The sequence below is a fragment of the Bos mutus genome, chromosome 11, assembly GCF_027580195.1.
Source record: "Bos mutus isolate GX-2022 chromosome 11, NWIPB_WYAK_1.1, whole genome shotgun sequence".
Lineage (NCBI taxonomy): Eukaryota > Metazoa > Chordata > Mammalia > Artiodactyla > Bovidae > Bos > Bos mutus.
Genome location: NC_091627.1, coordinates 12597990 through 12614508, shown reverse-complemented (window position 1 = coordinate 12614508; position 16519 = coordinate 12597990). Strand labels below are relative to the sequence as shown.

The 16519-nt window shown below is 36.9% G+C and overlaps 1 protein-coding gene across 6 annotated transcripts in view; it reads right to left on the bottom strand.

Annotated features, from left to right (window-relative positions):
* The window catches only part of STRBP (spermatid perinuclear RNA binding protein), a 198764-nt gene that overhangs the window by 62280 nt on the left and 119965 nt on the right, over window positions 1-16519 (bottom strand). For all 6 annotated transcript variants that reach the window (XM_070379031.1, XM_070379032.1, XM_070379030.1 and 3 more), the window contains 5 exons: window positions 13516-13607; window positions 12909-13004; window positions 11580-11691; window positions 10810-10907; window positions 10503-10614 (listed from right to left, as the gene is read on the bottom strand). In XM_070379031.1, coding sequence (XP_070235132.1) covers window positions 10503-10614; window positions 10810-10907; window positions 11580-11691; window positions 12909-13004; window positions 13516-13607 — 510 coding nt within the window. The remainder of the gene's footprint in view (window positions 1-10502; window positions 10615-10809; window positions 10908-11579; window positions 11692-12908; window positions 13005-13515; window positions 13608-16519) is intronic.

The following is a 16519-nucleotide window of genomic DNA, read 5'->3' as shown; positions in this document are numbered from 1 at the left end:
CTGAACAGAGTACTTTTAATAGCACCCAGGTCTCAGGGACCAAAAACTGAACTTCAAGGACCTCCAAAAGAGGAAGGACTGGTGAATTTCCCACACTGTGGGGTAGCACTCTCCAGTGCCATATATGGGAAGTAAATGAAGTGGAAATAGTCTGGATTTCACAAGGATTGAGGCCCAGCTTCAAATCACCAGAATGCCCAATTCCATTAGGATGATCCAGATTGCCAATTCCACTAGCCCAGAAAGAAATATAAATCCTCCCTGAAGGACGGCATCATTACTCTAGTCTTTGAATTCTAAAAGGTTTTCAATTTACATCTCCAGGACTCAAAACAAAAACACATGAAAAGACAAGATATTCTAACAAAAATCATGAGAATCAGCAGAAAATAGAAACAGATCCCCAAAAGACTCTGATAATGAAACATTCTTTCAGAAACAAACTGTATTAAAGAGAACAATCAGACTTCTCAAAAAGAAAAGACATCAAGAAGAATTTCTGCCATAATATCTAAAGCTAGAAAAGCCAAGATTCTAGAAACTAAAAACTGAAAGACCTACAACAGGAAACAGACAATCCATAATTGAGGGGAACTGACATACCTACCTCAATAATTAAGACAATAAAGTTTTAAAAAATTATACTACAGATGTATAAGATTTAAACAACATGACCAAATGTGACCTAACATGTAAAGAATATTCTGACTCTACCAACTGCAGACCATACACACTTTTTCAAAGTATGAATCATTTATAAAAACCAACCATGTGCTGAGCCATAAACTAACTTTCAAGAAAAACCAAGTTCAGTTCACTTCAGTTGCTCAGTCCTATCCGACTACTTGCAACCCCATGGACTGCAACACGCCAGGCATCCCTGTCCATCACCAACTCCAAAAGCTTTTTCAAACTCATGTCCATGGAGTCGGTGATGCCATCCGATCATCTCATCCTCTGTCATCCCCTACTCCTCCTGCCTTCAATCTTTCCCAGCATCAGGGTCTTTTCCAGTGAGTCAGTTCTTCACATCAGGTGGCCAAAGTATTGGGAATTTCAGCTGCAACGTTAGTCCTTCCAATGAATATTCAGGACTGATTTCCTTTAGGACTGAATGGTTTGATCTCCTGCAGTCCAAGGGACTCTCAAGAGTCTTCTCCAACACCACAGTTCAAAAGCATCAATTCTTCAAAGCTCAGCTTTCTTTAGAGTCCAACTCTCACATCCACACATGACTACTGGAAAAACCGTAGCTTTGACTAGACAGACCTTTGTCAGCAAAGTAATGTCTCTGTTTTTTAATATACTGTTTAGGTTGGTCACAGCTTTTCTTCCAAGGAGCAAGTGTCTTTTAATTTCATAGCTGGAGTCAACATGTGCAATGACTTTGGAGCCCAAAAAAATAAAGTCTCTCACTGTTTCCATTGTTTCCCCATCTATTTGCCATGACATGATGGGACCAGATGCCATGAACTTAGTTTTTTGAATGCTTAATTTTAAGCCAGCTTTTTCACACTCCTCTTTCACTTTCATCAAGAGGCTCTTCAGTTCCTCTTTGATTTCTGCCATAAGGGTGGTGTCATCTGCATATCTAAGGTTATTAATATTTCCCCCAGCAATCTTGATTCCAACTTGTGCTTCATCCAGCCTGCCATTTCACATGATGTACTCTGCACAGAAGTTAAATAAGCAGGGTGACAATATACAGCCTTGACATATTCCTTTCCCAGTTTGGAACCAGTCCGTTGTTCCATGCCCAGTTCTAACTGTTGCTTCCTCACCTGCATACAGATTTCTCAGGGGGTAGACAATGTGGTCTGGTATTTCCATCTCTTGAAGAATTTTCCACAGTTTGTTGTGATCCACACAGTCAAAGGCTTTGGTATAGTCATTAAAGCAGAAGTAGATGTTTTTCAGAAACTCTCTTTCTTTTTTAATGATTCAATGGATGTTGGCAATTTGATCTCTGGTTCCTCTGCCTTTTGTAAATCCAGCTTGAACATCTGGAAGTTCATGGTTCACAAACTGTTGAAGCGTGGCTGGAGAATTTTGAGCATTACTTTGCTAGTATGTGAAATGAGTGTAACTGTGCAGTAGTTTGAACATTCTTTGGGACTGGAAGAAAAACTGACCTTTTCCAGTCCTGTGACCACTGCTGAGTTTTCCAGATCTGCTGACATATTGAGTACAGCACTTTCACAGCATCAACTTTTAGGATTTGAAATAGCTCAACTGGAATTGTATCACCTCCACTAGCTTTGTTTATAGTGATGCATCCTAAGGCCCACTTGACTTCATACTCCAAGATGTCTGGTTCCAGGTGAGTGATGACACCACTGTAGTTATCTGGGTCATGAAGATCTTCTTGGTATAGTTCTTCTGTGTATTCTCTTCCTCTTCTTAATATCTTCTGCTTCTGTTGGGTCCATACCATTTCTGTCCTTTTTTGTGCCCATCTTTGTATGAAGTGTTCCCTTGGTATCTCTAATTTTCTTGAAGAGATCTCTAGTCTTTCCCATTCTGTTGTTTTCCTCTATTTCTTTGCATTGATCGCTGAGGACTGCTTTCTTATCTCTCCTTCGTATTCTTTGGAACTCTGCATTCAGATGGGTATATCTTTCCTTTTCTCCTTTGCCTTTCGCTTCTCTTCTATCCACAGCTATTTGCAAGGCCTCCTCAGATAACCATTTTGCCTTTTTGCATTTCTTTTCCTTGAGGATGGTCTTGGTCACTGCCTCCTATACAACGTCACAAACCTCTGTCCATAGTTCTTCGGGTACTTTATCAGATCTAATCCCTTGAATTTATTTGTCACTTCCACTGTATAGTTGTAAGGGATTTGATTTAGGTCATACCTGAATGGTCTAGTGTTTTCCCTACTTTTTTCAATTTAAGTCTGAATTTGGCAATAAGGAGTTCATGATCTGAGCCACAGTCAGCTCCCAGTCTTATTTTCGCTGACTATATAGAGTTTCATCATCTTTTGCTGCAAAGAATATAATCAATCTGATTTCAATGTTGACCATCAGGTGACGTCCATGTGTAGAGTCATCTCTTGTGTTGTTGGAAGAGGATGTTTGTTATGACCAGTGCGTTCTCTTGGCCAAATTCTTAGCCTTTGCCCTGCTTCATTTTGTACTCCAAGGCCAAACTTGATGGGGGGTGGGGAGCAACGGAATCACACAAAGCATGTTCTCAGATCACAGTAGAATAAGTGAGCTCAAAAATAGAGATTAACTAGAAAAATCTTCATTTGTCTGGAAATTAAACAATGACATTTAAATGGCTTATGTGTCAAAAAACTGGTAACAAGGGAAAATTAAAAAATAGTTTTAACCAACTGATAATAAAAATACTAATGTAAAAAGAGTACAATGCACATAAATCTGGGCATAAAGGAAAACAGTCTTAATAGTGTATATGATAATATAAGAGGCTAAACACTAATAATGTATTCACCTCAAAATTTTTCTTAAAAGAACAGCAAATTAAACCCAGAGGACGTAGTGAGGAAGAATAAAGGATAAGAACAGAAAGCAATGAAATAAAATACAAGCATATGCCAGGAGATAATCAACAAACTCAAAAGCTGATTTCTTTTTAAAAACTGATAAATCTGTAGTAAGAATGATCAGAAAAAAAGAAGGTACAAAAATGTATAAAAGAGGACATCAATATTGCAGACACTAAGAAGAGGATTTTATAAACTATATTTATTTTTTGTTGTTGTTTTTTAAATTTTATTTTATTTTTAAACTTTACATAATTCTATTAGTTTTGCCAAATATCAAAATGAATCCATCACAAGTATACATGTGCTCCCCATCCTGAACCCTCCTCCCTCCTCCCTCCCCATACCATCCCTCTGGGTCGTCCCAGTGCACTAGCCCCAAGCATCCAGTATCGTGCATTGAACCTGGACTGGCATCTCATTTCATACATGATATTTTACATGTTTCAATGCCATTCTCCCAAATCTTCCCACCCTCTCCCTCTCCCACAGAGTCCATAAGACTGTTCCATACATCAGTGTCTCTTTTGCTGTCTCGCATACAGGGTTATTGTTATCATCTTTCTAAATTCCATATATATGCGTTAGTATACTGTATTGGTGTTTTTCCTTCTGGCTTACTTCACTCTGTATAATAGGCTCCAGTTTCATCCACCTCATTAGAACTGATTCAAATGTATTCTTTTTAATAGCTGAGTAATACTCCATTGTGTATATGTACCACAGCTTTCTTATCCATTCATCTGCTGATGGACATCTAGGTTGCTTCCATGTCCTGGCTATTATAAACAGTGCTGCGATGAACATTGGGGTACATGTGTCTCTTTCCCTTCTGGTTTCCTCAGTGTGTATGCCCAGCAGTGGGATTGCTGGATCATAAGGCAGTTCTATTTTCTGTTTTTTAAGGAATCTCCACACTGTTCTCCATAGTGGCTGTACTAGTTTGCATTCCCACCAACAGTGTAAGAGGGTTCCCTTTTCTCCACACCCTCTCCAGCATTTATTATTTGTAGACTTTTGGATCGCAGCCATTCTGACTGGTGTGAGATGGTACCTCATAGTGGTCTTGATTTGCATTTCTCTGATAATGAGTGATGTTGAGCATCTTTTCATGTGTTTGTTAGCCATCTGTATGTCTTCTTTGGAGAAATTTCTATTTAGTTCTTTGGCCCATTTTTTGATTGGGTCATTTATTTTTCTGGAGTTGAGCTGTAGGAGTTGCTTGTATATTTTTGAGATTAGTTGTTTGTCAGTTGCTTCATTTGCTATTATTTTCTCCCATTCTGAAGGCTGTCTTTTCACCTTGCTGATAGTTTCCTTTGATGTGCAGAAGCTTTTAAGGTTAATTAGGTCCCATTTGTTTATTTTTGCTTTTATTTCTGATATTCTGGGAGGTGGGTCATAGAGGATCCTGCTGTGATGTATGTCGGAGAGTGTTTTGCCTATGTTCTCCTCTAGGAGTTTTATAGTTTCTGGTCTTATGTTTAGATCTTTAATCCATTTTGAGTTTATTTGTGTGTATGGTATTAGAAAGTGTTCTAGTTTCATTCTTTTACAAGTGGTTATAAACTATATTTAAATTTAGATGAACAAATTCCTAGAAAAACACAATTTACCAAAACTCTCATAAGAAGATAGCTTGATACACATAAAGGAAATTAGATCCTTAAGTTAAAACCTTTCCACAAAGAAAATCTCACACCCAAATGGTTTCACTGATAAATTCTTCCAAACATTTAAGAAAGAAATAACATCAATATTACACAATCTCTTCCAAGAACAGAAAAAGAAGGACGGATACTTCTCAACTCATTTTAAGAGGCCCGTAAAACCTTAGAGCCAAAATTGAACAAAACACTGCAACAAAGGAAAACTGCCGATTAATTTAACACACAAAAATCTGTGTTTCTATGATCTGCTCACAAAAACCCCCACAAGGTTGTTCACAGCATCTTTATTTGTAATTGTCAAAAACTAGAGACAAACAAAATGTCCTACAATAGGTGCATGACTTAACCAAACTCTGGTTCATCTGTGGCACAGAATCCTACTTAACAGTAAAAAGGAATAAACTATTGACATGTGCCAACAACTTGGATGGGTCACAAAAGTATCAGGCTAAGTAGGGGGATGAGGATCTCAAAAAATCACATAATGATAACTTCATTGATATAAAATTCTTGAAGTAACAAAATTACAGAGATGGAGAAAAATCAGTAGTTTCCAAGGCCTGAGGGCTTCCCTTGTGGCTCAGCTTGTAAAGAATCCGCCTGCAATGTGGGAGACCTGGGTTCGATCCCTGGGTTGGGAAGATCCTCTTAAGAAGGCAAAGGCTACCCATTCCTACTTGCAAAGAGTCAGACACGACTGAGTGACTTTCACTCCAAGGCTTTAGGATGGCTGAAGGAAGAGGAGTGGTATTGCTCTAAACAGGCCGCATACACGAGTTCTCTGTGGTGATGAAATCATCTGTGTCTTGTCTGCCATGGGGTTTACACAAATCTATACATGTGATAAAGTGGCATAAAACCTATACCCACATTGTATAAATATCAATTTCTTGGTTTCCATATTCTCCTATAGTTACACAAGATGTAACCACTGGGAGAAACCAGGTGAAGGTTCCATGGGACATCTCTGTACAATCTTAGCAATTTCTTATGAATCTGTAATTATAGATAATAAGGGGAACAACAAAAAGAAAACTGCTGCTTTATTGAGAACAGATAAGGAAGGCAAGGAAGACCAGGTACAGCAGACAGACAATAACAAAGGCAAGAGATGACAAGGGCAACTTAGGCCAGGATGGCACCAGTGAAGAAGTTAAAGAGCTGAATACCAGACACACTTTGAAAGTAAAACAGCCAGGTTTGCTGATGATGTGCATGTGGGTGAAAGAAAGAGAAGATTCAAGGGTGAAGGTTTTTGGCCTGAGCACGGAGATGGGTAGTTTCCAACGTCTGGGATGGGGATAACAATGGGAAGAACAGGTGAGAAGGAGATTAAGGACAGGACATCTGAAGTGTGAGGTGTCTGTGAGACATCCATGTGGAAACACTGAGAGGGATTCAGATAGGGAGGGCTGAGGTCAAGGGCTGGGAGTCTAGAGTGAAAACGTAAACTTGGGAATCTGCAGTGAATAGAAGGTATTTCAAGACAAGAAACATCTCTGAAAGAGTCTAAATGGGTGTAAATAAAGAAAAATGGTTTGAGGTCTGCACCCAGGACACTTTAATATTCGAAATCAGGAAGATAAGAAAAAACAAAGACAGCTGAGGAAAGTACAGTCGTATAAAGATCCATGACAAAGTAATGACCTGGAAGTCAAATGAAAAGTAGTACTTCATGTCAGAAAAAGTGTCTGACAATAGCAAATGTTGTTGAGGATATAAAACAACAGGAACTCTCATACACTTCTGGTAGGAATATAAATTGCTATGTGTACAACTTCCTAGATCTTATACTGGTCTACAGTAACTCCTGCATCTATACTCCAGAAGGCATATATAAGTAAGCTCCCAGCAACAATGTGGGTGGCTGCCAAAAAATAAAAAGAAGCCTAATGTCCTTCCAAAGTACAATGGCTAAGCTACAGCATATTCATAATGGACACTACATAAGTATAAAATGAACTATGACTATGTGCAGTAACATGAAAGTATTCCAAACAACACTGGACAGAAAGACGCCAGTCATGGAAGATTAAATTCAGTAGGATTTTATTTCTATAAAGTTCTAGGCAATAGCAAATTAAATTAAGAAAGCATACAAAAGTGGAAAAGCTTTAAAGAAAATCAAAAATATTATAAAAAATCAGTAGTTTAAGGAGCAGGGAAGTGATGTGTTAGGATAAATAAATGTTTCTGAGAAGCTGACAATGTTCTGTTTCTTAACTAGGATGGTGATTATATGGAATTTTTAAATAATTACTTTTTTAATGACATGACTGAGAGACTGAACTGATCTTATACTTTTCTATATATAACTAATTATAGCAGAGACAGTATTCACCTGTGTCCAGTGTTGCTGAAAAGGTCACAGGAGAGACTCAGAGAGATGAGGAAGAAAGTCTGGTTGGAATAAGCTTTAAAGAAAGTGAGGAAAAGGAAAAAGAAACATACTCCTATAAAAGAGAGCAGCTTCTTCCTGTTGGAGAAAGTTGCAGAATCAAGGGGGGAGTTTAGCTTTGTTTTTCAAATGAGAGACATTATAGCAGGTTTTTATGCTGATGAGAATGGTTCAGCAGAAAAGGAGGAATTCATGCTGATGAGAAAAGAAAGAATTGCTGGATGATGTTCATCTATAGGCAAAAGGGGATGTGATATAGTGAATGAGTAGAAAGGCTGGGCTTTTCCCAGTCAAGGGAAGGAAAGTTAAGTGCAAGGGGACTTCAAACAAACAAGGTCATCAGTTGAGAAGGAGAGCTGGGGAGAAAAGTATAAAGTGACAGAAGATGTTCAACAGTTGTCTAGGAAAATTGGAGAACTCTACAACTTACAAGAGAATTTCCAGCCAACACAAATAGTCTACTTAAGGTTAATGTCTGAAACTTAAAGGGAAAAGAGTTAAGATGTCCAAGTATTTTTTTCTTCAATGATGTCTGACATAGGGAAAGAGTTGGATTTCAACCAGAGTTGCTGGGAAGAGAGGATCAACAAAGAAGGTATATGCTACGGAGTGATCATAATGACAGACCACGTGACTATAAGCAGAGAAGTGACAGAAGTGAGAACATGAGGAAGGTGAAGCACTATCAGAAGTTAACAGAATCAATGATGAGTATCAAGAATTGGAGCAGAAGTACTAGACATTATGACAACTAGAGGCAGTTACAATGTGGGATTTTTGAGAATGAATTAGGGAGAGGGCACAAGTACACATACTGAAGACAAGATCTAGGATATGTCCTCAAAATGCACACCTGAGACGAAGTAGAAAATATTTGTGAGAGAGGATGTCAAGGAATTAAGAAGTCAGAATTCTAAAGAAAAAAATCATCTAAATGCATATTGAAATCACCAAGAATTCTAAGAATAAAGTTTAAAAGCCAGGTGCTAAAAACATGAAAGCATGAAGAATAATGCAGCTCCTGTCTGGAGGCAACAGCCTTGATTCCCTCATCTTACGGCCAAGCCATGCAGCTAGTAGTAACTGATAGGACTCAAATAGAAACACCAACTGTCTGGTTCTATTTTAAGCTAAAAATTGACAGACCAGTAGTTCCCAAACTCTTGAGAACTTAAAAGTTAAAAGAAGTCTAAGTCACATAACAATAAACTTTTACTATCCAGTAAAAGACAAAACACAAAACCAGAAGAACTACTACGAATTCAGTGACTAAAATAAAAATGTTCATTATTAACTCTGCTGCTGCTGCTAAGTCACTTCAGTCTTGTCTGACTCTGTGCAACCCCATAGATGGCAGCCCACCAGGCACCCCCATCCCTGGGATTTTCCAGGCAAGAACACTGGAGTGGGTTGCCATTTCCTTCTCCAAGGCATGAAAGTGAAAAGTGAAAGTGAAGTCGCTCAGTCGTGTCCGACTCTTAGCGACCTCATGGACTGCAGCCTACCAGGCTCCTCCATCCATGGGATTTTTCTAGGCAAGAGTACTGGAGTGGGGTGCCATTGCCTTCTAGAATCTACAAATATATATGAAATTTCTATTCAGTCATTAAATCTAGAGACATGGTTATGTGAATCTCTTTCAAAAATGCTGCTGAGTGAGCACTCTCTGCAAGAAAATGGCCATCATTCCACAAACATTTATTGAGCATTGGTTTGTAATAGCTCTGTGGTGAGCTCTGGAGGATTCCTTACCCCTGAGGAATTTACAGAAGAAGGCAGTGATGCTCATACTTTTCAGTCTCAGGACCACTGTATCCTCTTAAAAAATTGAGCACCCAAAGAACTTTGTTTTGTGGGTAGTGTCAATCAATAGTTAGCATATTAGAAATTAAAACAAAAATTTTAATACAAAAAATTCATTAGCATCAGAGTGACGATGCCATCACAAGTCATATGCAGCTTCTAGAAAACTGTAAACACATGAAAGAGCAGAAATGGGTGAAAAAAAAAGTTTTAGTACTATTATGAAATAATTTTGATTTGGTAGACTCCCTGAAAAGTGTTTACATACACTGGAATTCTGTTCTTTTAATAAACAGATTGGGCCACTGCACTATTTTTGTCATTCAAAAAATTATTAGAATAGTATCATTCGTGGTAGATGGGATGCCACAGGTGAAAATAACTGGTGTTAAACATCCCACCTTCTAGTATAATAGGAGAGAGAGGGAGGAAAAGAGGGAGGGAGGTTTTTTGTGGCATAATGAGAATAAGAAGATTCATATTTGCGTTATCTACTGTTTCCAAGCACTGAGATGGGCATATAATCTGACAATAGCTAATAAAGTGGGAGTAATACCCACAAGGCAAGAGATGAACTAAGTGCTCAAGGCCTAAAGCTAGTGAGCATGGGCACTGTGAGGGGAACCAGGTCATACTGACCCTAAAGCCTGTGCTCTTTCTGCTGAAACTCTGAGTTCACACAGACTAGAACAAATGGAAGACAGTTCTGAATTTTCCAATATATTTTTCTCCTATATTATGCATATGTTTTCTCTTTCTTGGTTACATAACACTTCCAAGCATGACAAGATCATCAAACTGATGAGTGACCCTGACATCTCCCCCTAGCTTGTGACTTTTCTCTTCACTTCAGACCAAGGGTTCTCAGAGTGCCGTCCCTAAGTCTATGCCGTAATGGAATCTGATCAACAATAGCCAAATGAGTTTGTCACTAGAAAGAACAAATGAAAGCAAGTTGATGTCACTGATGGGACAGAAGAAAATGAAGAAAAGCAGTAAACGCTCTTATATATGACTTGGGGTAAAAACTTCAAATGCTCTCAGCTCTAACAAGATAAACATTTCACGACCATCTCCATCACTGCCCACACGCACCCCAATACAAAATATTTATACTCACCTTCTTTATCAGTAACTGACCAGGAATATTTCTGAAAAGGCTTACTAGATGGAAGGGGGTCCATCTCCAGCACTTTATAAATCTGACCAAAGGCTGATAGTCTGAGTGCATGCTAAAGAAAAAAAGATTATATTTATTAAAATTTTTCATTCATAAAGCCCTTAGAACATCTAGCTAAAAACACATTCATCAAATGCTATTATTATGATGACAAAAGTCCCCAACAGAAGGCAAGAAAAAAGTTTTTAAATAAATTACATGATATCATTCTTTCTAAGAGACCACAGTCATAGGGCCCATCTCCTACCTGTGCACTGTGGGTAATATCTTCTTTTTGCTGGATGGTCATATAGCTCAGAGCATCTGTTGGATCTCGCTCACAAGGATCATGAAGACCAGGACCCCCTTTGGCAAAGGCAAAAAAAAAACAAACACAAGTACCATTCAGAACTGAACTTAGAATTCAGTAAACTAACACAAAATAGAGAGAAAGAAAAGAATGGAGAGGAAAAAGAAAAGAAAAGGAAAAAAAAAAAAAACCTAAAAGAACAAGGTTAAAAGTCTGCTGAATTAAATGGAGTAAAATGGACACTTATTTTCAATATGTTAGCATTTAAATGTCCTTATTTTACTAGAAGTCATTTGTATATCTAAGGTCAAAATTGGGTCTTAACTCTGAGAATTTAGAAACAGCATGATGAATCACCCCAAATCTTTTAAGGGATTATATATGGAAAAAAGGACCAAATTTAATTTTTCCAAATTAAACACCAGACTGCAAACAGAATGAACATCATACATTTTAACTTCACATAACCATTTTCAAATTCAGAGTTCTGGGTAAAGCAACTTCATAGCAGACACAATATCTTATTAGTACCTTTTATGTTAGTATATATAAAACATAAATTACAATTATTGAAAGAGAGTTTTATGACACTTCTAGTTGCTAAAATTCAAAGCAAAACAACTCCTACACATCATTTTCCTGTGTAGAGGACAAACTTAGCACATAATAGAAAACTATATTTAAATGAAATTGTTGATTCTTCTGCCTCCAGAGTTTGAAACCCTTACCAGGAAGTAGAATTCCAGATGCCAAACACTCCATTACTCGTCTCAAGGCCTCCCCAGCGCCCAAAGGTCTATTACAAGTACCTATAGACTTTTCACATATAAGCTCTAGTGGCTAGAAGATATTAAATTACAAATTAGTACATGCACCAAGTGTTAAAAGGTTTCCAGTTAAATGTGAGCTGACATTTCTATCTACAATGGAGGCCAAAAGGTTAAAGTCCATTTAACATTTAGGGCCCAATTAACTTTTCCCACTTGATTATCAAGTTTTACCCCAGCCAGAGTGCTTAAATCAACTCTTTTTGAGAGTACATATTCAGAAGACTTTTTGCTACAAAAAGTTTATTTTCAGTTACCCTGAAAGGATTACTAAAGAAACTGCAGTCATCTAACTTAACAAAGATTTAACAAGCCTTCATGTAGGTTAGTAATGGCCAATAAATAATCAGTGTTCAAACCCAGCCCACCTATCTCCCACTTTACCTAGGATGGACTCAAACCATAATAAGACTTCATTCTAGACATCCTGCCCCAAGTAGTACAACTGGAATTAAAAAAGGACCAAATCTCCATATTTAATAAACTAAAAGGTTCATAATGCCAATATCAAAGTAATAATTGTTAAATTAATCTAAAATAACCCTTTATAACTTCACTTGTTTTATAATGTTCTTTACTGGATCAAGCATAATAATTTCCAAATTAATTAAGTTTGGCAACATACATTTTAAACTACGGTTAACTGTACTATTCACCTAACTTTAATTACTAATATGAACTTATTTTTAAATGTCTGTACTCAAAAGAGAAAGGAAAACAAGATATGGGAACCTTATACTGGTATACCAGGTAATTTTTATTTTAAATGGAAGCAGCACTGAAAGAGAAATGTGCCAGTCAAGCATCTTTTCCAGGCAGTAGGTCAATAATAATCAACCATCAGTGGAGAGTAAAAGTGCAGGAAGACACTCACTTTTAACAGGTAAAGAACCTTTTGTCAGAAAAATTATCTCAGTCTCTATAATATGAATATGATGAAGTAAAAGAGACATTTTTCACATATAAGCTCTAGTGGCTAGAAGATATTATATTACTTATTAAATTTACATATTTTACAAATTAATGTAAATTTATAAATATAAATGTATGTATAATACAAATTAAATTCATAAAAAAGAAATCATATAAAAACCTCTATAATTTTTTCCCAGAACAAAAATAGATAAATGCACACCTTAGCTAATTCAGAATACAGTAACATATAATTTCTACAGGATTTCCTCTGACTATAGTTTCATAATTTGCTTTTAATCATATTTAAGTACTTACCCATCCTTTTAATGGTGCCCATGTGGGGACTCTGTTGCACAAATCACGGAGAATGCGGAGGACAATTACACATGACTTTAATCCATTTGCCCTTGCCTAAAACAAACAAAATGATTCCAATATCCCTGTTGAAATCCATTCTTCATTTTAAGGACACTGATCATGGACAGGTTATTTAAAATGAATACTAATTGGTCAATCTTCGTAAGTTGTCAAGCAAACCAAAAACTCAAGTTATTAAAAGTAGTAAAATTATGGTTTAGGAAGGCAGAGTTTAAAGTAAAGGAAGTATATTATTAGAATTGGTTTTATAGCCTCATGGCAACTCCATTTTTAGCTTTTCTCACCCATGTTTGCATTTTATAAGCTGTCATTTGAAATTCAGAGTACTAAGTCCAAAAGGATTATATGACAATTAAACATCATTAACTATAGTAGAAGCTATAGTAGGCACTACACCTAAATTAAATCATTTACCCCTACAATAACACTAAGAGGTAGAGCGCACCCCATTTTATATATTACACAGAAACCATTAAGTGGCAGGTGTTCCAAATGAAACCTGCAAAAGGTTACAGTAACAATAAGAGAATAACAAAAAGCCAACCTGAAACCATTTGGCATGTCGAAGAGACGCCAAGGCGTTCAGGCATTTCTGCCTGTCCAGTAAGTCCGGAGGATCTTTCATCGCAACTTTTTCTAATGGGAAAATGGAATAAAGAGAGACAGATACAATTTGACCAAGGGATTCCTGTCAAATTACCAAACAATAAAAATAAAAAGAAGAGCAGCATATGAGTATAACTAATAAGACTCCCAGAAGATTTCAGGTTTTGGCTTTGTTGCTTTCTTTTTAGATTATGTGCACTATCATTACTTGGGTAAATCATCAATAGAGCCATTCTGCGCACAAGCACAAAGGCATTCGCTCAGTCAGTAAACAAATCAATGATCACTGCTACATACAGTCTGGGATCTTATTAAGCATGTATGTAACATCACAGGGCACAAAATAGGTACATAGCACTTTTCCTTTGACAAGGTACAAAGAGTAGAAATCTGGGACCAACAGCAATAACAACTTTTCTTTATAGAAGAAGGGATTTTAATCACTAATCAGTTCTTAAGGAAAATTAGGGCTTAGGTCATCAATTTGAGATATACTAACAATACACTGAGCATGGCAATTTTATTTTACAACAAAATTAACTCATCCAACAAGATAACCATTAATAGAAACTTTACCCCACTGAGGAGAACTCTTCCAGTGTAACCATGGAGCTCTCTGTTTCTTCTCTAAACCAAAATTATTAAAACTAAAATATGAAATATGGTGAAATACATTTCAAGTTTTGCATACCTTTTTTTTCCCCAAAAAGCAGCAAAGAATACTATTGAAGTACAACTATCTGACTTGCCTTAACATTTCAGAGTTGGACTGGATGGCCAGGAGCAGCAAAATTAAGAACTCAAACATGTGATTAGTGACAAATATTCATATTTGAGAAGATGTCACAAGATACTAAATCCATGTTTAGATAGCCAAATTTATTTCCTCTTAGCCGCTAAAAAGTGGGTTTTTAAACTTTTGAAGAATCGCTGCATTAATTTAAATGCATATAACATACAAATGTTTCTTGGAGAAGTCTTTGTCTAATCCAATTAAGTCGTATTTACCTTCCTCTTTTAAGAACTCACAGAGCCCACCAACACTTCCTGGTACAATCAGACAGTCACAATCTCAGCAGTATGTTTATGTGGGCTTTCTTTATTGGCTTCAACATGTCAAGGCTGAAGTGCTACACACTTATTTTCTGACCAGGTGAGCCCTACAGCAGATACTTGCATTGTTTCACATTAATATCTGCCAACAAATTCACAATACAGGGTCTCATTTCATTACCCCTTTTTCCTCATAAAATGGAAAGCCTCAAAAAGAAATGATAATGTGCTTTTATTTATAAACATAAGCAAACACACTATAGGTATTTACTTCATAGGCGACCTAGTTCCTGTCTTTGCGTAATTCTTTTGAATGACACAAAACACAGAAGTAATTCATTTTCGTGTTTACATGTCAAAATGTTTAACTGTGGTCAATACAAGCATCTGTGTAAAGCTCACATACAAAGCAGAACTACTATAAATGAACAGTTAGAATCTCTTAGAAGTTAGACATGACAAAGGTTGACTGACTGCTAAATAATGTAATCTCAAGAAAAGGAATAGACCATGCTTATTTTTTAGGACTTTTAGAGTAAAGCAAACTATGTTTCATTCTGTCATTGGATCAAGTAGGAGTATCAGGAAAGGCTAGAGGGCAGGAGAGCGGCAGGGGGCAAGATCAGTGGAAGAGGGGAGGGGTCAGAGGAAGTCTGGGTAGGAAGAGACAAGGCCAAAGAGCTCCGTTTCAACTTTCTGATGCTGCTGTCCGGTGAACAGCTTGTAATTAACATCTGCTCATCACCACACAGACAGTTTTACAGGGGAACAATGGCAAAAATGTTTAGATAAATTCTCTTATTCCCAAAGTCAAATTATATTCATTAATTCTTATTTTAAAAAACTAGTGACATCAGCTTGCTACAGACAGTCAACATTTGGAGGCAGTAGATTCTACTAAAAAGAGATGAAAGGAACAGGCAATGAACAGAAGACTTGACTGAATTCCCTTTAACATCATCATCCAGCATGACCAGGTTTCTTCATGCTCTGATAGTCAAAAAGTCAAAAGATCCAAAATGTTTCAATATTCATGAGGTGAGAACAGCAGAGTGGATGTAATAATTCATCTCATTTTACCTTCTTCAAAGCTTATTTTAAAACTATATAAATTTATGCGGCACTGTAGTGCTACTTGTAAGCCTTGCTTGCCTATTTCTTTTACATAATTAATAACACAGTTTTATATATTTTCATTCATTAAAAAATGTGGCAATCACAGAATTGCTGCTGGAAAAACACTGCACTTCTCAAAGTAGAACCTCGAATTTAACATTTCTGTATAAACTTTAACATAGGTGTTTCAGTTTTGTAGAGAAACAAAGCTTTTCTAGTAAAAAAGGTATCTTGGTGTCTTTAAATCAGAAACAATGGAACTATGAACCATTTCATTTTTTTCCTATAGTGACCAGTATAACAGATTTAAAAAAAAAAAAAAAACATAGGGGATAGTAACAAAAATGCCAAAAGCAAAGAAAAACAGCTTTTAAAAAATTCACTGCTCAATAACCTGGCATCAGAGCACGAAGGTACATAAAACATTCTAAACAATGGAAGCACTGAAAGGAAGTCTATTATGCCTAACTTTTATTTGGTTAGGGGTTAGATCTGTGACCAGAAACACACCGTCCTGCAGGAAATGTTGGTCAGTTTCTCTCCATCCCTTACATGCAAGCTAACTCTGCCTGTTCACAAAAACACTAGCCTGCAGATGGGGCAGGGAAAAGCCAGAACATGATTGTGTTAAATAGAATTTATGTGTCTGGAACCTGAGTTCTTCAAAGATAAAACAATCAAGCTGGGTTATCATGAAGACCTCCCTGACATTTCAAAGTTGGAATGAAGCTGAGCTACTGAGTGCATACTGACAGAATCTCCAAGGTAGCCTG